Genomic DNA, 22,338 nt, shown 5'->3' on the forward strand with positions numbered 1-22,338 from the left:
GACACTTAATGTTATGGGCTCTGAGTAACAGCTAACATACGCAAACACACACACACACACAGGCTAAAGTTCCTTACATATACGTGGATCTTTGACCTGATGGCATGTCTCAGATGCCTACAGAAAAAGACATGTTACTTCTTTTTCCATACACTGTTGATCCGTCATTGGTGTGGACAGGACTTTTTACACCATCCTACTCATAAATGTTGATTTGTTCTCTCTTAAATCTAATTAACATAGGGAATATAATTTGATATATTGATGCCTATTTCTGCCTGTAAATGACAGTGTTTTTGGGGGGGAATGTGTACTGATCACGCAGTAACAAAACGACAAAAACAACAGAACCATAGAATTCATGCTGAATGTTGAATGTGACTAAATTAATTTACTTTACAAGGTAGTCAGGGATCGCAATTTTTTCTCATATCCTAACAAATGTTATGCCATTATACATGTGAAATTGGTCTAAAATTGCTTTAAAATCAACATGGTGTAACCTGGAAAAACCCTGGATTGTATAATGTGCAGGATAAGCTCCTCACTATCCAGCTCTCTATCAGCTTCCATACAATCCTATAACGACGGAACACGGCAGTTCCTTCCTATCACACACTGTGAGCGCTGATCAAGGGCCACTTTCATGATCTTTGAGAAACGGTCGGGCATCCTATTACTGAAAGTGAAGAGTTCCCCTCACGTTATGCCGGCTTTGCATGGTGTCAGTTGGATAACAAAGAGTGTAATCTTCTTGGCAGCAAGACACAACCAAGCCATGCTGAGATAAACTGTTCATGTTTAGTCCCTGCTATTGTGAAGAAAATGGCTTTGGACTGCAAACAATCACACATAAGGAGGAGTGGAGACTGGAGACGGAACTGAAAAAGCACACAGACGCCTTACTGCGTAGTTTTCCAGACAGTGCTCGCTTTGTATGGGATGGCAGAAGTGCCAAATTCCTTCACTGAACTCCTGAAACCATTATTGAAACAAATCGCGCTCCATCTTTGACCTTGATTGACACGAGACTGCTGAAAATTTTAAAATCCTGAGTGAGTGAAAACGTGTCCAATAGCAATGAGCACTGATTGAGTGTCTGGGGGTAGATGGCCTGTGGACACGGGCGGAGAGGTAAATGGGGAGGTTAATTAAAAATGACTGATGACTGGTGTTACCTGTCTTTCATATTTATGCCGTGTCAAAGTGTATCTCAATGGAAAACGGACCAGGGTGTCACTCAAACTCTAACGGCCAACTGTGCACGGCTTGCCCAGACATTCTGGTGTAAATTATTGACCCGTCCGTCGTGTATGAAACTACTTGAATACAAAAACAGCCTCCGGCTCGTTAATGAACTCAATTCCAGGAGGCCCTGGGGCAAGTCTGTATTCAATAGTGCCTTTTAAAAGATATTCCTTTAAAAGAAAACTTTAGCCTATGTGCAATATATTAGAAGGTCAAACATAAATTTAAGATTAGGAAAATCAAAAGAACGTGTTTCACAACTTTGACTTTAGTGGATGGATGGATGGCAGATAGATAGATAGATAGATAGATAGATAGATAGATAGATAGATAGATAGATAGATAGATAGAGATAGATAGATAGATAGATAGATAGATAGATAGATAGATAGATAGATAGATAGATAGATAGATAGATAGATAGATAGATAGATAGATAGATAGATAGATAGATAGATAGATAGATAGATAGAGCAACAGCAAATTAATATTTAAAAAATCAGGGGAAATTCATAACTGATTCATTGCTGCTTATTCTTTCTACGTGGACAGAATCCTTTTTTTCAAATTGAAAAGTATTTCAACGTGCAGTTTATTTCACCTTTGCCCCAATTGCTTTAAAAGCAAAAAAAATTTAAAAAAATAAACTGATTTGAAAAGCATGTCTTCTCAAAAGAAAAACAGGACAGTTTCCATGCAGACAGTTCTGAAGAAGTTTAGTCCATACCATACAAGAGGAGCTGTAATTCACTTTAGAAACAGCTCAGGGTCGTGACTACTGGCCCACATTAACATGACCAAAAGCATGCCCTCTGTATTTATTCTTCTGGGAATTTGGTGTGTTTACTCACCTGAGCATGAATATAATTACACATGATGGCTGCATAAGGCTGACTTTAACCCTGTTTTTTATTTTTTAAATCGATATATTTGTTTCTCAACTTTAAACAGAAATGTTCAATCAGTAAAATCCGTTTTCCGCGAGACTCACATTATTTTCCCATGCAGCATGGAGAAGGCCATCACATATAATTGTTAGACTAAGCATTTCGGCTTACGACTGTGGACTACAAGTGTTGTTGGATTTTCGCCCTCTTCAGGCTTTTTTCCTTATCCCTGCACCAGATGAAGTACATCTTATTTTCTTACGCTTTTATTCCTGTTTTATGTGACATTCCATTTCTGTTTTAATTTAAATTACTCCATGAATGTCATTTCTGTGAGACACTTTGAGCACATGAATACATTAAAACAAGCTTGTAAAACAAATAACACATTTAGAGAAAGCAGAAACAAACACTGAGCATTAAAAAAGAGAAAAACAAGAGCAAAGCAACAGATAAAACAAGCTGGGGTTCACACATGTTTTGGGTTTAGGTGTGTTGTAGGTTTTACTAAACACGTTTGACTATACAAGAGTTAAAACAAACTTCCTAAACGCAGAGCACGTTCGGGTTGACATTGCATTTACAAACTAAAACGATACCGGATAATACGCGTTTCCCTCTTTATGGCCCTCTTTGCTTCCCGTAGTGCCGTATAAATTCTTCCCTAACCGGAAGTCCCACCCCTTTCATCCCCTCTCTGGCAGACTGAGTGAGTGTTATATTCACACATGAACAAAATCATGATTTCTATCATCATCCATCCGCTTTAACCATAAATGTTACATCCATGTTTCTTACATATTATAATAAAACGTCTCCGTAGCGATACATTGTGATTGTTATTTCCCTTTCAACACTTTTCTTAGCGTTGTTATAACCGATGATCTGACTCCATCTTTCTTTGCTTTTCCCGTAGCGTTCAGTCCGCTGACAAGGCAACATGGTAAGGACTTATTCTCTTTCAAATATGTGTTTACCCAAGACTGCATAGCGAATACTGTAAAATAAAGTTTTTTTGTTGCATGGTGTTCCGCAAAATGTTTGTTGTGATAAGTGTTTTGACAAACTGGCTGCGAAGCGACTGGCATTGGTGATTAGCATTAGCCCGATGCTAACCTGGGCCGCCCGACTACAGCTTGTCGCAAATACACATGTGCACCAGTCCATAGTCGTTTTAAACAACCTGCATCATAAAGTAACTAATATTCAAATTGTCTACTGTATGTGTGTAGCTGTTACGTTAACCATTGGTGCCTCACGTTTGTAGAAGCTTGTTGTTTTGAATGAAGACGTGCTTTGGCCGTCAGCAAGACGTCCAAACATCTCAAGCTGCTGTGCTCGTGATGAATTTCACATGCTTGCAAGACTAATGATGGACCTAGTGCTGGGTTTCGGAATTTTAACAGAAACATCAGTTCCACCGGTCCCCTAACATCACTTTACTGTCTGCCCTCACTCTTGACTGTTTGCCCTCTGTCTGGATAATAATTGTGTCTGCTCTTATTTATTTGTAGCCTCGCAAGATAGAAGAAATCAAAGATTTCCTGCTAACAGCCAGGAGGAAGGATGCCAAGTGTAAGTTAAACTATTCAACTGTCTCACCTGCCTGTACTGGTTGATGTACTAGTCAGTGTAGGTTACAATGTAAGGTTGTCATTTGAAACACAGGTATGTTTGAAGGAAATTGTTTAACCTAGTCTATTCCCTTTTTAATTGCCTGTGTAATTGCTGTTCCTTGCAAGGCAAATAACATTAATTGGCACTTAATGATTGCAATGTGACCTTTATTTGCAGCAGAGTTGAACTTAGTAAAGATAAGTTCTGACCAGTTTCCAACACTCATCATTGAATAAAGATCAAACCTTTTCTTGGACATAACAGAGCATTAATTTCTAGGAAACTCCTGTCTTAGTTCACAATACATTTCTGAGGAATTTTAAATTATGAAACGCAGCAGTGTTTTAAAAAGGTTCAAATATTCCATCCATCAGTGTTGCTTTTAATTGTGATTTAAATTCAAGTAGATGTTTAGTTGAATCTGACCCTGGCTTGTTTGTCTCTTTGCAGCCGTCAAGATCAAGAAGAACAAGGACAATGTAAAGTTCAAGGTGCGCTGCAGCAGGTACCTGTACACCCTGGTCATCACAGACAAGGAGAAGGCCGAGAAGCTCAAACAGTCCCTGCCCCCAGGTCAGTTTAAGTAACATGAAGTCAACTTGTGATGTCAAGAGATGGAGACATCTGCAAAGCACTCTTGGTTCTAATGGGAAATCCTAGTTAACCCATTGATGCCTGATGCTGCGCGACAGACAGGAGATTCATGTTGCGTCGTGCAGCATCAGGCATCAATGGGTTGGACACAGTGGAGCCCATTTGCATCTAAATGACTGAACAGTCGTACTGTTCTGTTCCAAGTAGTTTGCATCTTTCAACTCAAAAGGTACCTGTACCTTCTATGCGTGGGATGCTGAGTTTCTGGTGGTTCTAGTGTATGCACATGGATGGCGTGATGCATTTCTTTTGACTGCAGGGGATGGCTGTAGTGGTAGTAATAGTGTAAAAGGAAGCAATGTGCTTACAATAAAAACTCAAGCTGACGTAAACAAAGTATGTTTCAGAGCAGTCATAAAAAAACAGTGCAGATGGAGGAAATGGATTCAACGTGTTCATTGGGCCTCAGGAACATACATTATGCATCTGGGTTAGAATAAGATGTATTTAAACTCTAGTTGTTTACAGTAAAATCTTTACTGAGTTTTGCAGTAGTTTTATTAGGGAAACATCTATGTGGGATATAAAAAAAATGCAGCTGAAAGCCCAATCGCAGACACGGTTGCCAGGGTAGATTTATAACATTAGAACGGTCTTCAGGCTGATGGAGAGGGTTGAACCGGCACATGACATCCATTTTAAATACTGTAAAACGTGAAATTGGAACATGTGCCAAACAGTGTAATGCAGAAAGGAGAAATATTAAATTTTTTAAAGGTCTATAAAAAAAGTCAGAGGGAGGCAAGTGTTTGCTGGTGTGGCAGAATATGACTGAATCAAGTTGTCTGTTATGATGATGTACTATGGACCCTTTTTTTACGTTTATTTGAATGTGCTGCTGAGTTTTAAAACATTTCCCTATGTGGCTGTCATACATGATTCTAGTTGAACAGTAAAGGATATTGTTATTCAAGTGGGTGGATTAAAACTGCCTTGAAACTATTTTCCTTTTAGTATAAGAAATTGTCCTCAAAGATTGTGCTTCTGATAATTATGTAGTTTTAGTTCAGAAAGAAAATGGTGTATAAATAGCTCATCCATTTTTTTTAATCATTGGAGATCTGTCAAATGTAATTAACTGTTGCAAATATGAATCTACCTTGACACCACTGATTTTTAAATTAAGAAATGTGTGGAATATTTTGCATTCAGCTCATTACTTTTACATTTTTAATTAGTTTGACAAGTTGTAAGACAACCTTTCTGAAATCACAGAAGTCTCTTTGCTATTTATGTATAAAGTATATCATTTTTAGACCAAATCAACTATTGCCATGTAACTGAGACCAGTGAGTGGTCAGATGTTCTATCAAGGTTAATGCAAAGTGTCTATGCTAAGGGGATGTCAAAAGCAATTACATAAATACTTGTGGCATATTCCTTCAAGACGTTTTGGTTGCAGGAAATGAGTTGTAAGTCTTTTGCTGCAGGGATGTTGGGTTGAATATTTTCTTACCTGTTATCTTTCTCTTTCCAGGTCTGGCTGTGAAGGAGCTCAAGTAAATCCGTGATGTACAAATTGTAATAAAAATTGGAAAACTAAGTTAATTGTCTGTGGTTTGTCCACTGTTTTCTCATGCACACATGATTTTAAAAAAACATATTTTGTGATGTTTAAAGCAGCTTCCTTGTGATAGTTTGTAGCCAGAATGTTAAAATAGTATGGGTCATGATTTCCATTTCCACAAGATGTCACATTTGAGCTATAATCAAACTGAAAAGTAATCTGAGAACACTAATTTATGTTAAAACATTTTAAATATGAACCTCAATATTTTTCTGTTGACAATGCCCTGAACACACTCCTGAAGCTACCTTACCTCAAGGTGTCACTGAAATGTCCACAGATGTACCACTTATTATTGGTCGAAGAGGATTTAAGCGAAATGCATTGTCTAAAGGCAAACAATATTCCTGATTTGAACTTGAAGTTTGGACATTTACTCATTTGACATGAAAATGCCACGAACAAAAAAAAGTACCCTTTTTATTGACCTGATAATGTATTGTTTGTGTGTATATATACATTTCAATCATGAAAAACATTCTGCCCAGGTGCACCATCACATAAACCTATTAAAACACTGGTAGGTCTACATCTACTCACTCCTTTATTGATACTCGTAGTAAAAACCATTAGGGACAGGCACTCATCACGATGGACGAGCTGTGAAACTTTACTTTACAATAAATAGGCATTGTGTTGGCTCCAGTAGTTTTTTTTTTGAAAGATGTCAATATTTGTAAAGACTGCTACACTTATCAAAGTGATCAAACACCGTTTGTGGTAAGGATCAAGAAGATGGTATAATGCTGGTGTTGTACTCGGACGTCCCCTTTGAGGACAGGACATTTACCCATTCTGTAGGTTCACGTTTATGTAATTGTCTCGTTTGAACACTAGGTGGCAGTATAGCCATTCATTCCACAAAGAGGCCGATTGACAACTCAAACGATGAAATTGGATGTCAAGAGGAAAATTATATCAGTTGTACAGTCTAGACCATCAATAAATGTGGAGTATGTGTGTATTTCCAAATTACAATGATCGGACATGCTGACAGACTGACATGTCTAAACTCAGCGGAGGAGTGTCTGTCTGTGCGCGTTCCCGTATCTCCTCGTGTCCTCAGCGCGCCGCCGCTGGTCACTGTGTTCGGTGCGTTTGGAGCCGCTGTCTGTCGGATAGATAGGAGCCGTGTAGTGCGTCCACACATGCACGGGGACATGGGCGCACTGTGATTATTTCTTCTTTTCATGAACACCCTCTATTGGATTTCCACTCTTCTGCTGTCCCTGCAGGACTTGTGAGTTCCCTCTCATGTGTGGCTGAGAGTGCGTTTCCAAAGACGAGTATGGTTTTATCATTGTCTTTGTTTGATATGAGACGGGATTAGGATTCCCCCGGCAGCGGACCAGACTGCTCGCTTTAGTTAAAGGGAGGCTAATTTGGGCTGCAGCCTAAACTTTTTTTCTCGGGGTGTCCGGGATGTCGTCGGCTCGGGTGGATTACATTGCGCCCTGGTGGACTTACTGGCTCCACAATTTCCCTCATATCAACCTGAGGTTTCAGCCCATTGACAACGGCTTCAAGCCTGAAGAGGAGAACTACCAGCAGGTCAGTGAAGGAGCCCGTTATTAAGGACATATCCTACAAAACCTATTATCACTCTTCAACAGTGACTCTTATGTTGGAATTGTAACATTTAACCCCTGTGCTTATCCTCAATGTATCATTTCCCTGACTCATCTAGTATCACCATGATCAGCTGCTGGGTACCTTACAATCACTATAAATTCTGCTGCCTCCTGCATTTTGCATTATTAATGACACAAGTGGCCCCTATGTCCCTCTGTTCACCAAAGTTACAGCTGTCTTGATTGAAGGGTCAACAGCCCCATGTTGTAGGTCAGCAAGGTCAGAGATACTCTGGGTATTGTTTTTTAGGGGGTTTTCTTTAAATGTCTTTGCTAAAGTGGTGATCACACCATGGGTCGTGTGTGTTATACCAAGGAATATAGATCTACAGAAATTTGCCAGTAGTAAAAAGACGTGTAAGTATGCCTCAATGGACTTGGAATGGAGCTTTCATTTGGGTTTTAAGTGGGACATATAAGTAGGCTTTGTGTCTGCTGGAGAGAGGATGAAGGGGCACACTTGTGTTGGGTGTATGTTGGAGTAGATGTGACATAACTGTGGTTCCCACCCCCAGCAGTGGTGACAGGAGCGTTTCACACAGTTTGGAAGAAGAGGGCTGGGCTCTCCTGTGTTGGCTGACTAATGACCTGCTGCATGTGAACACATGTCAGGCACTATGAATGTTTTATCATTTGGCTGTATTTTTCAAGGTTACAGCTTAGCATCTGTCTGTGCACGTGGGTTCATGCACCACGCTGAGAACTGGTGACGTTAAAGTTCATTGCTGCCCCAAGAGGATCTTATGGCACTAAATCATTGACCTCGACAAGTGATGCTGCTATACTGCCCTTTGCTTTAAAGGTGCACTATGTAACTTGGGGTGTGTCAGAGAGAAGTGACCATTTCTTATGGTATAGTCTTATAACCGAATAAACTTTTCCTCACATGAAAATTGGATCCCTGGAACACTGTGTGAAGTTAGGAAGCTACCTGAAAAGTTACTGTTTCACTGTTTTTGTTTACATTGGTACGGCCCACAGTTTTGGTTCCAGGTGCCTCAAAATAATTTAGTTTCAATTAATGATGATATCATTATTCAATACTAAGAATGACATTTAGCCTAGAGAAAAAACATGTTTTGTCAACCAACTGCAGGCTCTGAAAATGTAAACAAATCCCCCTCCCCTGAAACAGCTTACTGCACCTTTAAGCTGCTATCTCCTCTTCAACAGTGGCAGTTCCATGTGGTTTCTCCTCTATCATATGGCCACACAGCTAAACTGGATTTATGGTGTGCTGGTATCAGGGGGCCATAGACTTAAAAAGGCAAAATTGTTCTCACGCTGCCAGTTTGAAGTATAGGGTTAGTGCCACGGGGTGTGAAAAGGTGGTGAGCCCCAGCAGCAGACTGTCAAATACAGACACACACTCAAGCTGGAGTAGGGAAACCCCCATCACACTGTAGCAACCATCAAGCCCTCTTCTTCTCTGTGACTTTTATTGTTAACTCTGTTGCTCACACTTCCTTCTCTCATATACTCTTGCTCTCTTTTGTCCACTTGACACAAGATATAGGTCAAGCCCTTCGTGCATGCCACTTCTTAGAGCTATTTTTTTTCCTTGTAAAGAAACAAAGCCCATGACACAATTTTCAAGCCGCTGATGCAAGGCTATTTAGGCCACTGCATTCCCTCTCCTTTGTGGGCTGGAGAGCTTAATTGTGATCACCGCCTCCTGTTTTGTCTGCATGTAGCAGGCAGCGGTGATAATATGCAATGAAGAGGGATGAAAACGTGGAGGAGAATTTATATTGCCCCTGGATGTACTTGTTAAGCTGTGAATTACACTTGAGTTATTTAGGGCCAGCGTTAATATAGCTAATGAATACTCATATCAGTCTAATTACTTTGATATGCAGCAGTATATTGTAGATAAGTTAAGATTTAATTCAGTATGTTTCTGCGCTGGGATGATTAACAGCATAGCAAGTGCTGTATTAACAGTGTTTATAAATCAGTCTATAACAGGGCCAACATTTCAAGCTTTACAATCGAGCTGTGTAATGTGTAGTCCACTCTTTTGTAAAAGGAATTGCTGAATCGATGTTCAGTTGGCCGCCCGCCTCTGCTGTGGTGGGTAGAGACAAGTATGGAAGCTATGGAGCTGTGCCTGTAACCCAGTTAACTGTAGTGAGGGGCAATCCTGGTGAATTCCTTGCTTGGCTCTGGGCCAGTGCATGTGATGGAATGCGAGGGGTTGTGATCTTTTACTGGTCTTTGTCTGTGTGTGTGTGTGTGTGTGTGTGTGTGTGTGTGTGTGTGTGTGTGTGTGTGTTCGTGTGTGTGGTAGTAGGTTTTTCTCACACTCTGTCGGACACTGGTATTCTCAGTAGTGGAATGTCCCTCAGCTGAATCACCTGACTGGGAGTTTGTCCCTAATTTCTTATGTCTTCTTACAATGAGTCAGTTATTATTCTCTTATATCTCACGGTCACATATTTCGGATAGTTGGTGTGCTGTATGCCTGAAACACTCTACAGTTGTAGTGAGACTTGATGTCTCACTGCTACCAAGGGCAAACATATTTATACATTCTACACTCAAAGGATTAATCGTGAAGCCTGTTTTTGGCACAGTCCACTGGCGTCCCTGATGTTTCTCCGAGACTCAGGACAGACTGTACCCTTTTGGGAAGTCCTTGAAGTAATCTGTGTTGAACTCATTGACAAAAAAGTTCTGTGAAGAGTGAGTGACCTTCAAAACTTGGCCCACGTTCACTCCTCGGCACACCTGGCCAATAACAACGTGAATTGAACATGATACTTGTAGGGAAGTTTATGAACATTTTCCAAACCCGATTCCGCAGTTGGGAATGGTGCGTTCAGGAGCTGTTAGGAAACCGATAAGCATACATATAGGCCTTTAACCCTGCAGTTCTTGCAGAGAAAGTGACACCCGACCTGAGCGTTGTTGGTGATTGCTTTGGGGATGCGCATTGGGCCTGAGGTAATCTGCTGATCTCCTCTGTATGGCCTGGTCTCGTGTGTCATGCTCCTCATCTGCCCTTGTCGGGAGGACTGAAAGAGGGCAAACACTGAAAAAACTGAAAAAGCACGCCCAAAAATAGGACACAGGCCTAGTTTTTTCCTAATATCTGTGTGTGTGTGTGTGTGTGTGTGTGTGTGTGTGTGTGTGTGTGTGTGTGTGTGTGTGTGTGTGTGTGTGTGTGTGTCGGGCCAGGCATCATGTGTAGGTCAGCAGGTCCCTGTCCATCTGACTTCCCTTCTCATTTCCTGCTTTGAGACTCAAACAACATGTATCACATACTCTCTGTATGTCTATCTCATGGGCTGCTGTTCCTCATCAGCCACTCTCATACTGTCTAAACCTGCCAGGGTCACAATCACAACATTAAATTGGTGACTTTAAGGTAATCATAAAACCTACTATTAGGTCTCTAAGTGACATAATGCTAGAGTTGAATGCCAAGAAAACAAGTATGGGGAAAATGTGCATTACACTGACTGAGCAATGTACTTCTGTTTGCTTTATGTTATGGTGTGTGTCTGTCTGTGTTATCTTTTGGTCTCTGAGCCTGTGTTATTGCTATTATCAGGGCCAATTCAACTAACTGGAGGTTATAGCTGGCCCACATTCTTTGAAAATGCAATATTTTTACTGTTATTATGTTTAAAGAAGAACTGACAGCATAGCATACTCAGTGGTTGCAGACTTTGAAAGCAAATCAGTTTTTATTACCTTAACAAACACGGACCAGGTCTAAGTACATTTCACACATTACCGCACGGAATTACCGATGCTTAAAGAACAATTGTTTGTCCTCCGTCACAGGAAACATTTGGTTAGAAGCGGCACTTTTTATGTTCCCGACAAAAAACAACATCTGTATTTCTCGTCTCACCACTGATCACCTTAATGTTGGTTTAGTTTAAAAGCTTTTTCATCTCGCTATAACCGTGACCTAAAGAATGAACAAACCACAGCCAGCCATGCTATTCAATTACAGGAGTAAACACAACGCTCTTAACAAACTGGATGGTCTTGCTCTAGTGCGCTTTCCTAACACAGATTCCCTGGGAACAATGTTTTGTTCTTCTGGTGCATCCACACAGTCTCCTCCTTCTCCGGACCTTTCTGTTTTTTTCTGTTGTCTTTGTTTTCCCTGTGTCTCGCTCTCCCACTTTACTTTTTTTTTTGTTGTCATCAGCATTTATTTTTCCTCTACGGTAGAACTACATATACTACAATTCTAAATGGATGTGCCATGTGTGGAAGACTGGGAGGATCTATGGGAAATCCCCAGGATAAAATATGTATTTTCTGTCCCTCAAGAGACGCACTTTACTTTGATTGTACTGCTGCGATGATAGTTGTGTTAATGTTGTTTCATTGAACATAACATTTTAATTAAATTCTGAATTAAATTTAGGAACGTTTGCTAATCGTCCGAATTTTATGATCTCACATATTGGATTATGCCTTCGCAGCAGCCGACCTTCACATAATTATTTTGTACGAGCCACTAAACTTTGAGCGATTACAGCTGCTTTTTTACAATTGAACGCTTAAGCCGTTGCGTTAGCTGTGCTGAGTTTGTCTAATAGAAAATGCAAATTGTGCTTCATTCCAAGGGCTTAAAATCCATTATCTGTTCAGCTATCACAGCCCCTCTGATTACAATGGAAACTGCCATTGCCTCCTCACCAAAAAATCTGAATCAGTTATACTTGATTTATTTCCATGCTCCTTGTCCCACCTCAGCCTCTCCCTCATTGTGAGAATGACTGTGTAAGAGTATTGGTAGAATAGTGATTCACCTCAGCTCAGCCTCTTCCATAAGCAGTCACCTACATAATCCCTGGTTGTATCATCTATACACGTAGAAAGACACACTCACAGGGTCCCCTCTGGCTTTCCAGAAGGTCATTAACCCCGATATGTCTCTGTATTGCTTCAAGCCATGTGATTAGCATCAGCTGATTGGCTAGATGGTGTGGCCCAGGTCTGTACTAATAAGGCAGCACGTCCATCCCTCGTGCTGATCTGAACAATATTCAAACAAGACGTGACATCACTGAATAACTATCCATTGTGTGTGTGTGTGTGTGGGGGGGGGGTTAATATTGTTTTGTATTCCTCTGTGTTTCTTGGTGTCATAATTTTAGTTGGTGATGAAGTGATCAAACGTGTGTACCCCCCGAAAGTCTGCACAAACTGGGACAAGCGGATTCACGCAGCCATATTCCCCTTCCAGCAGAAACAACAATGAAAGGCTGCTCCTCAAAGACAGCTATAAGGGGGTGGAGGGGTTGGATTTCCTTTGTTGTGGGGGGATGTAGCGTCTAAATCGTGACCCCCCTGACTCCCCCCAGGGAAGGGTTTGAGCTTTTGGGTTCATAGGAGGTTTTCAAGGAAATAGGAAGTGGACACGCACCGCTGCACTCCAAAGATGTCCCAATAAGCAAAGAACAACATAAATAAGCAATAAGCACAATTTAACCCAAAAAGCTGTTAAAGTCAGCGATTCTGGAGAATGCTTGTTGTCATATTCACTTTTTGTCAAAATCAGAAAAAATCAACTAATTGTTCACTAACTGTCCATACTGTGTGTGTAATGACATTTGTTCTGGTGTTAATACACAGCCTATAGGCTCTGTAAACGGGTATGTAAACAAAGGGCATATAAACAAAGGGGGCCCCACCACCGTAGCTAGCAACATGCCTTTTTACAGAGACTAGGCTGCGTATCAACACCAGATTTTTTTTTTCAGCATACACAGAAGTACAGACAGGTTTAGCCCAAGAGGAGATATTCACTGGTTTTGACAAAAAAAGTGATTTTGACAACAATAGTTCCCCAGAATCACTGACTTTTATCACCTTTATCTTGGAAATTTGAGTGAAGCCCAAGAGACCTTCAGTTTGTAATGGCAAAAGTGTTGAGTGGCATCAAGGCAGGAGCAGCATGACAGATTTAAAGGATCCTTTAAGCGACAAAGGCCCTTCTTCCTCCCCACTCCATCTCCATTGCTCATTCATAACCCATGGGTCTCTTTGCTGGGACTTTTATGGCGTCCCAGCTGTGAGCGCAACCAGGCCCGACTGAGTGCACTGTGCCGGAAAAGAGCCCCTGTCCCCCTGGGGCGTTCACCCTAAGAGGTCAGAGGGGGACAGGCAGCCGTGTGGAGGAAGACAGGCCGACTGATCCATTGATCTCCAGGAGGGGTGTGTGGGTCATTTACAGACAGACTTCTTTTAACCCTTAATGGGGGTTGCAAATTGATTAGATAAAGTGCTGTATTAATACTGTACGGAATGTTAAACGTATCAAAGAATGGAATGCTTGGTGGCTGCTTGCATATATGAATTAGGAATATGCCTGTTTTAGCTGTTTTAAAGGGGCATTCTGCAAAAGAGGAGTACTGAAAACACGTTAATATTGTCTACTGTGGTTCTTTGGCTAAGTCAGATAAAATCAAGTCATCAGGGATAAATGTCAACTTGAGCTTGGAAATTGTAAATCTTGGCAGAAACTTTTGTCTTACAAACAGCAATGTGAGTATTACTCAAGAGGTTTGTATTGCATTGTAGTAAGAACTGTAAGCTTTCCTCTGCTGCTCCAACTTTTTGGGCCATTTTCTTTTGTTAGTCCCTCAACTTTATGGATTTGAAACACTAAATAAACTGGAATACTCTATTAAGAAAAAGGGTTGGAGAATTCTAATCGCTAAAAAGTACAAGTAAAAAGACTCAAACCATCTTCTGCTCCTCCTGCTCACTAGGCTTTGAACTGAAAAAGGTGAATGTCCATGTCTTCTTCTACTCTCTATCTAACCTGACATCCGTTTAACCCCTATCATGTTGAAGGAATGTCACTGCCCATTCAGGCCACACACACACACACACACACATAATGTAAATCAGTGCACACAGCGCCTGGAGACCTTCTCCACCTCCGCACAGCTGGCTGCCACCTGCTGTGTGGAGCAGCCTTGCCTGCAGAAAGACTTCATATCGCTTAGCGTGTGTTTAGCAGCGCTCCAAGTTTGTGGAATTCCATTGTTACATGCCAGGGTCCTGCCCAGCAGATGCACTTGCAGCCGAAAGAGGTGCTTTCCATCTCTATGTATTAATTATGGCCACTACTTTTCTATAAAAAATAGATTTTTGAATGGGCTCCCTCAGCATAAGGCACAAGCTATATACCACTTAGATTGTTGTGATTTTGCATCTGCCTTGACGTACAGCACATCCTCCATTTCCTGTGTTCTGTCTCTTTCTGCTCCACTAAAGAGTGCTCACTTTTAAGAACTAAGTTGAGCTTTTTATTTGTATATATATAGATTCCGGTCAGGTTTTTTCTGGGTATAACAAACCATTCCTTTATACTTGTACATTGAATATTTGGAGAAAAAAACAAAACAGATTTATGTCAGGGGTTTTGTATTGGATTGAGTGCTTACATAATTAGTATATTTATCCATTGCACAGTAGACAGAAGATGAATTGAGAATCATCATCTTTTAATTGATCAATTGATTTGTCTTTGATTCATTGATTCATTGTTTTAGACCTTGGAACAGTGGACTGTGGAATGACAGCTTTACATTTTATCCATAGCTCAAACCCGGGCCACATGGGAGTATTTTCTGAGTAACAGATGGCTCCCAAGTTCCTTTGAATATTATTACACATTCCTCGTGTGTTAACTTTGCAAGTTCACTTAAGTGTCATCACTCCAATGAGTACATTAGTCAGCCTTTAGGGGCAGAGCGTCTGGTTAATTTTTCTTTTGTGTTCATTTCCCTGCATTCAACAGAGACACTCTTAGGTTTTTGCTCACTATTTCGGGAAAAATCATGGTATTATTATGCAACGTTCCCAGCCTCAGGGCCAAGCCATCTACAATAGACTCGTAATAGGATAGAAAAGTGGGCCATGCCCTGAGTAACGAAGAGCCTGTCTGAGGTATAGCTCCGTGGAGGAGTTGTGTCTTTGTCTTCCCTTTTACGGATGAGGGCACGTGCACACTTTGTCATGCAGGCATTCTTTCCCCCTAGTTTTTCCTCTTTCCGTGTAATCACTCTCTCTCATCCACACCCTGCCGTCTCACTATTTTCACCCTCTCTTCCTCCCCACACACACACACACACACACACACACACACACACACACACACACACACACACACACACACACACACACACACACACACTTACACACACACTTACACCCTCCAGCTCGTAAGGATTGCCTTTCCGCTCAGCTAGAGATCTTCCTTCCTTTTCTTTCCTGTGTCATTGCCTCAAGCCTGGTGCTCACCCCACCCCCTGTCTATAGGGACGATTGAGAGGAAACAGTGGAGTAGGGGCCCTCTCCAGCTAGGGGAGAGAGAGTAAGTAAAGAGAAGGGTGTTAACATATCGAGGCTACCTCTATAGGAAACTACTCAGGCCTAATTTAGCCGGCAGTTAAGTGGACAGAGCTGCCAATTTGATTTTTTACCAAAGAGCGAATGTGCGCACACTCTGGTCGGTAAAAGATAAATGGTGTTTTGAGGCGTAATGGAAGGTCGAAGGAGGGAAGCACTCTGGAACTTACGGTCCCTGGATGAGGTTTTATTGTGTGTCTGTGTGCAAACCCTCCACCGAATGGATGCTACATAATTCAGAAGCCATTATTTTTGCATCCCTACCACAGAGAACCAAAGTACAGTAGAGAGAGACAGAAAAAAAGTGGAGAGTGTTGTCTTGTCTTTGGCCATAACCGTTTTAAAAGCAACCTCTGAATATAGGACTGAATGTCTCTTTCAGAAAGGAATACATCAGTTCCCTTCTGATTCCCCATGCAATTTTTTTTAAATTATACAATGGGGTTTGTAGGGGGTTTGGAGGCCGGAACCTTCTATGGTCTGTGTGAGTTCCTGTCGACTGTCCTTAACTCTCCTCTCTGCCCCCCCCCCACCCTCCCTCTGCCACATTCCCTTCTTTCTCTGCATCTCCTAGCTGCAGGAGAATCACAAGACAGGGGCATGGCAATTTAAGCAGGAGGCCTGTCACATGCTGCCTGATTCCAAATAGGCTGTTTTGTAATTTGCCCTTTTCACTCGCTCCCCCTCCCGATGCTATATAGCGGAATGGGTGGCCCAGCGTTCAAAGGGAATCCCCCCCCCCCTTTTTCCCTCCTTGGCCCCCTCCTCGCGTTCATATTATCCACCTGCGCCCCACATTGCCATCTCATTTTCTGTTTTCACCTCAATTACACACACACAGTGTACGCCGACGATTCCATCATCAGAAGCAGCCCCACCCCACCCCACCCCCAGGCAAGACTATGGTGGAGCTCCCCCTTCTCTTTGTCTCACCTTGGTTAACACTGCCATCCATCTGTCTGAGCAGTGAGCACACACCCCATTAACACTTTTTACAAACCCGTCCGTTGAACTAAATATCCACTCATTTTCCACACCTACAGTATTTAATGGGGCACTAGAGACAGTTGAGAAAGTTGAGTGGGTCAATGACCACGTCCGTCCTTTGACACTCGTCCTATGGCACCTGCCTTTTTCTTTTTTTTCAATGTATTATTTTTTTTGCTTCAGCAGATGCGCGCGTCCGTTCCACATGAAAGGCATGTAGCCGTGAAATGGGACAAGATGAGGCACTGCACCCCAACAGATGGAGCCAGGGAGCGGAGGGAGAAGGATGGCTTTTAGGGGGAAGGTAGCAGGCTATCATTAAAAAAAAAGAGTTATGGTGCAAACAGTGCAAAATGAGTGGACTCGCAGAATAATATATCTTTACATTACATGTCATTTGGCAGAAGCTTTTATCCAAAGTGATTTACAATTGCGGAGGACCCTCACTGAACTTGCCACACCCCTGACCTGGAATCAAACCCTGGTTTACCATTCCAAAGTCAGTGGTGTTATAAACTGCCCTGTCTATATTTACATATATTATATTAAATCTATATGTGTTTTGTTGATGGGAGAGATGCTGTGTGAGATGTTTAGAGGCTTCAATAGGGGTTTCAATTTGTGACATAAAGCCTAAACCTGGCTCTTTCATAGCATCCGATCCGTTGACATAATCCTGCAAATTCTTCCCTGTTTTAAATTTTTTTTATCCCAATACTTTACTTGTGGGACGGTTTCATTACAGTATGACAACATATGGCTCAGCACCAAAAAGATTTCAGACACATAATAAAAAAGGAAGAGAAATGGGGGAGAGAGAGAGAAAAAAAAGAAGAGGGCCAGAGCTTGGATAAACCCATCTGCGCACAGATGGATGCAGTATTCATTTGAGGCTGTTAAGACGGTCTTGTTGCTATTTTTGGTCGGGGCACTCCATTTCTCACAGAAGGAGGCGGGATGGTGGGGGGCTAAAGGAGGAATGAGTGGGAGAAGTAGATGCAGAGATGCCTGGGGAGGTGTCTGCCTTCCAGCTGGAGACAGTGTGGGCTGGGCTGGCCTGGTTTCTGAGGCTGGTTGCAAACACATTCATTTGTTCTTATGGGTCTCGTTACCGCGCTCATTACAGTGACTGACGTTAGTGTGAAGTTGTTGGTTCGGAGTCGGAGTCACAGAGCATATTTTCCATTGTGATGCTGAGAGGGACGTACTTTTGTCAGGGGACAAAGGGATACACCTGTTATCTGATTAACTATTGAGATATGATCCTTTTGCGCGTGTTAAATGGAAGCCATATTTTTTCAGTAAAAACTGAATGGTCAAATCATTAGCACACAATTCAAAGTCACAGACCTCGACATAGGCCTACTATTGTTATGTCTTACTACAGCTAACATGTTAGCAACAGCTGCTTTATTACTCAACCAGTATTGGCAGCAACAAACATAATTCACCAACATCATTCACAAAGAACGAAGACCTTGCATCCGTTGGCCCTTTTTTGTCCCGCTTCCATGTTTGGTCGATACACAGTTAGTCACGTCTTTGTCATTGTTCTCTTGTTGCTTACACATCTGTCCGGCAATAAAAACCTTTGTGATGCTGCTTTTGGGGAAGCGCAGTCAGGCTGGGTTGAGGGGTCAGAATGACTAGGTGAAGAGGAGAAAGATGTCACCAGTTGCAAAGAAAAGAAAAACCGAAAAGAGTGCTTAGTTATAGTTATCATAAGTGACCTTGCGTTCCAGGTCAAAATGTGTTGTTCGTTGCCTGAGGCCAAACATAAGCTCTGATGCCGCTTTGTGTTTTTGTTTGTTTGTTTTTGACTTGTCTGACCTTCTCTCTCTCTCTCTCTCTCTCTCTCTCTCTCTACCTCCATAGTCTCTGATATTCCTTGGCTGCGTGGCGGCTGCGGGGCTGGGCCTGAACCTGCTGTGCCTGGCCATCTACCTGAGCTGTCTGTGCTGCTGCCGCAAAGAGGAGGAGGAGGAGAGCAAGAAGCCCAACTCCTGCTGCGTCACATGGTCGGCCGTGGCGGCTGGCCTCATCACATGGTGAGAGAATGGAGAATGGAGAACGCACCAGACAGGATGCTATCTCTTTAACTGCTGATTGAGAGTGCACACACACACTGTTGATGTCTGCACCACATTTTGTGTTTTCCAATGTGTTGTATTGGTCTTTCAGTATTCCTCACGTGAAGCTGTAAGTGCCATGATGTTTTTCAAAAGCAAACGCTCTCAGTCGGTTTCTGCTCATTCTGTGTTCCCAAATTAAATTCATAACTTATTATTCAGGATCCCCATTATTTTTTACCGTAGTAACTATTCTTCCTGGGGTCCACACAAAAGATCAAACCAAATTAGACATTTAACATTACATAAATACTTCTGCATTGACAAAAAAACAAACACATGGTAAGAGATTTCGCTTAGTTCTACTGTTACACTCACATATCCGTAGTAACAAACGTATGAGACAAGCGAACAATGGACAAGTTGTAAGAATATACATACTTGGGTTAACACCACAAATGTCATCCTCAGTCACATCCCCACTCTCATGCAGTAACTTAAGATGATTTCTTTTTGACTAAATGCTATCTTTAGTTACTTTTTAAAACTGATCTCACTTGTAATCTGTGTTAAAGGCAGTGGATGTATGTTCCTTATTTGACATTGCCCTATACATTACAGTTCAAAGTGGGGTTACTCTCCATATTTGTCCATACTAAATGTCTCTTTGTAACCCTATCTCTTGTTTTCCCACATGTATTCCAGAAGTGTTCAGGGTCTTTTTTTCCTGGTATATATACCTGTCAGTCCACCTTTCTTTTGAACTACCCTAAGCTTCTACTTGCAATTCTGCAGACGCATTCACAGTGGCACAGCACAGTTCTCTTTATTCGTCTGCCTTTTGATGAGACCGTTCTTTGATCTGCCTCTGCGAGTCATTGATGTTGATGAAATTTCTCTGATAGTGATAACCCTGACTCTCTCTCTCTCTCCACATATCTGTATGATTAAAGGCTTCAAAACCAAACATAAAGTGTGCATCAAAAAAAAGTTAAAGTTTTTGATATCTGTACATTCAGTTTTCCGAAACGACTCCTTAGGAAGCTATGACCTTAGGTTTTCAGAGGGGAATTGGTAATCACTGGCAGCAACATTGCCATTAATTAGCATTCTGACTGGCAAGCCCCATTGTTGAAGGGAGATAACCCATCCTGATTGTGGGAGTATTATATATTATATTATATATTCTGCTGACAATGTGCAACCGGCGCACACACCTCTTCACCTCTAAAGACCTCTGGTGGAATGCATCAACTGAGTCTGCAAAACAAAATGCAACAAAATTGAATGTATGCAGAAAGATTGCTTTGCGGTATAGAATACTCATACATACATATGAGGCAAATGTAATAATCTCTCTCTCTTACTATATTGTAACTTTAGGTGCAGGGATTCTAGTACTAGTCTTAAAGGTTTAGTCAGCGATTGTGGACAGTGCTTGTTGTCAAAGCACTTTTTATTTTGGACTTAACCCTGTGAAACCCAAGCATTGATTTTGTTGATGTAGGATTTTTTTCTCCTTTTTAAAATTGTTTTAGCGAGCCTCTGATCAGGAAAATATATATAAAAAAAAAAAAAAAATTCCTAACAACGTTGCAAAATTGCAACAACAGGTCTTAGTGGTTACACATTTAGGGTATTTGGCTATTGGGTTAGGGTTAGAGGGTTAGGGTTAGGGTTGGGGTTAGGGTTAGGGTTAGAGGGTTAGGGTTAGGGTTAGGGTTAGGGTTAGGGTTGGGGTTAGGGTTGGGTTAGGGTTAGGGTTAGGGTTAGGGTTAGAGGGTTAGGGTTAGGGTTAGGGTTAGGGTTAGGGTTAGGGTTGGGGTTAGGGTTAGGGTTAGGGTTAGGGTTAGGGTTAGGGTTGGGGTTAGGGTTGGGGTTAGGGTTAGGGTTGGGGTTAGGGTTAGGGTTAGGGTTAGGGTTGGGGTTGGGGTTAGGGTGGGGTTAGGGTTTGGGTTAAGAGGTTCCTTTGTTGGAATATTGTTGCACAGGCCTATTGATCTAAAAACGGGAGTGGTGTTGGTGGTGCGGTTGAAAAGCTCTGCCCCTTCACCCGGGAGACCAGGGTTCGATTCCCAGGCAGGGTGTCTCTGCAGTGGACAGAAGAAGAGGGTGCTGCTGACCAGGGTTAAATAAAAAGTTAAAACAACTTCAACAATGATTTAGAATTGCTAAGAGTAGTTAGAAAATTAAAATAATTAAAAAGTTAAAATAATTAAAAAATACTAAGAAGGCAAGAAAAACTTAGCATGTGCGGGGCGGGGGCTGTGGTCAGCAGCGTGGATGCTCCAGGGTGGGAAGAAAAGGGTGCTGCTGACCAGGATCAAATAAAACGTTAAAACAACTTGAATAAAGATTTGGAAATGGTATATATATAGAAAAAAAATCAGAACAGCTAAAATAGTGAGAGTTAAAAAAAATGTATTAGCATAATTTGAATTAAAAAGAAAAAAAAAAAAAAAAAAAAAAAAAAAAAAAAAAACAATCATGTTGGGAGCGGGGCGGGGGCTGTGGTCAGCAGCATGGATGCTCCAGGATGGGAAGAAGTGGGGGAATGGATTATTGTTGAAGAGGATGGTTATTTGTCATTGAGGCCTTTTGGTATGGTGGTGTCCAGTTTGTGTATCCATATTTTTTCCGCCCTCTTCCTCTGTCCGGTGGTCCAACGGTTGTTAGATTCTGTTCCGGATATGATGAGGTTGGTAACGGGGTGTTGTTGGAAATGAGTGACCAATGGGGTGGTGAGCTTACCTTCCCTAATATTGTAAAGGTGATGTTTGAGCCGGGTGAGGATGGTGTGTTTGGTTTCCCCGATGTAATGTTTATTGCAGATGGTACAGGAGATGATATAAACTACGTTGCTGGTGTTGAGGGTGAAAGAACCAAGGGTGGGGTATTGTTGCTGACTGTGTGGGTTGATAATGAATTTTCTATTTTTGTACAGGGTGCTGTGCTGTGTGGTGTCGGGGGGTCTATGGTCACTATATTTGGAGCGGATGAGGATGTTCTGGAGGCTGGGGTTCTTTCTATAGGCTGAGATGGTGTTATGGTTAGTGAAAGCCGGGTGTTGTGCGAGTGTTTGATTGTAATTTTGTTTGACTGTGTGGTGTAGACGGGTTATTCTGTGGGAGAAGGTGGAGACAAAGGGGAGGATGCGTGTGGGCTCTGAAGGGGTGGAGACAACTGGTTGTGGTGGTGAGTGTGAAGTGGGGTCGGAGCGGTCCCCAACCAAAGAGGGGGGGAGGTTAGGATTAGGGGTAGGTTGGGGGGCAGGATACAAACCCGGT

The 22,338-nt window shown here is 41.9% G+C and overlaps 2 protein-coding genes across 3 annotated transcripts in view; both read left to right on the forward strand.

Annotated features, from left to right (window-relative positions):
• Window positions 1-2,804: 2,804 nt before the first annotated feature.
• On the forward strand, window positions 2,805-5,949 carry rpl38 (ribosomal protein L38). Its single transcript, XM_080048635.1, has 5 exons — window positions 2,805-2,844; window positions 3,052-3,078; window positions 3,650-3,710; window positions 4,203-4,325; window positions 5,884-5,949. The coding sequence occupies exons 2-5, from the start codon at window positions 3,076-3,078 to the stop codon at window positions 5,907-5,909; spliced, it is 213 nt and encodes a 70-aa protein (XP_079904761.1). The 5' UTR covers window positions 2,805-2,844; window positions 3,052-3,075; the 3' UTR covers window positions 5,910-5,949.
• A 1,156-nt stretch (window positions 5,950-7,105) lies between these two features.
• The window catches only part of ttyh2 (tweety family member 2), a 59,066-nt gene continuing 43,833 nt past the window's right edge, over window positions 7,106-22,338 (forward strand). For both annotated transcript variants that reach the window (XM_080048786.1, XM_080048787.1), the window contains exons 1-2: window positions 7,106-7,524; window positions 18,858-19,030. In XM_080048786.1, coding sequence (XP_079904912.1) covers window positions 7,396-7,524; window positions 18,858-19,030 — 302 coding nt within the window. In that variant the 5' untranslated portion in view covers window positions 7,106-7,395. The remainder of the gene's footprint in view (window positions 7,525-18,857; window positions 19,031-22,338) is intronic.

The sequence above is a fragment of the Ammodytes marinus genome (assembly GCF_949987685.1).
Source record: "Ammodytes marinus genome assembly, chromosome: 20".
In the NCBI taxonomy this organism is placed as follows: Eukaryota; Metazoa; Chordata; class Actinopteri; order Uranoscopiformes; family Ammodytidae; genus Ammodytes; species Ammodytes marinus.

Excerpts from the sequence above, each read along its gene's own strand:
- rpl38 (XM_080048635.1), top strand. Across the intron at positions 3,711-4,202 it reads CAGGAGGAAGGATGCCAAGT|CCGTCAAGATCAAGAAGAAC; the intron begins GTAAGTTAAACT and ends GTCTCTTTGCAG. Across the intron at positions 4,326-5,883 it reads CAAACAGTCCCTGCCCCCAG|GTCTGGCTGTGAAGGAGCTC; the intron begins GTCAGTTTAAGT and ends TTCTCTTTCCAG.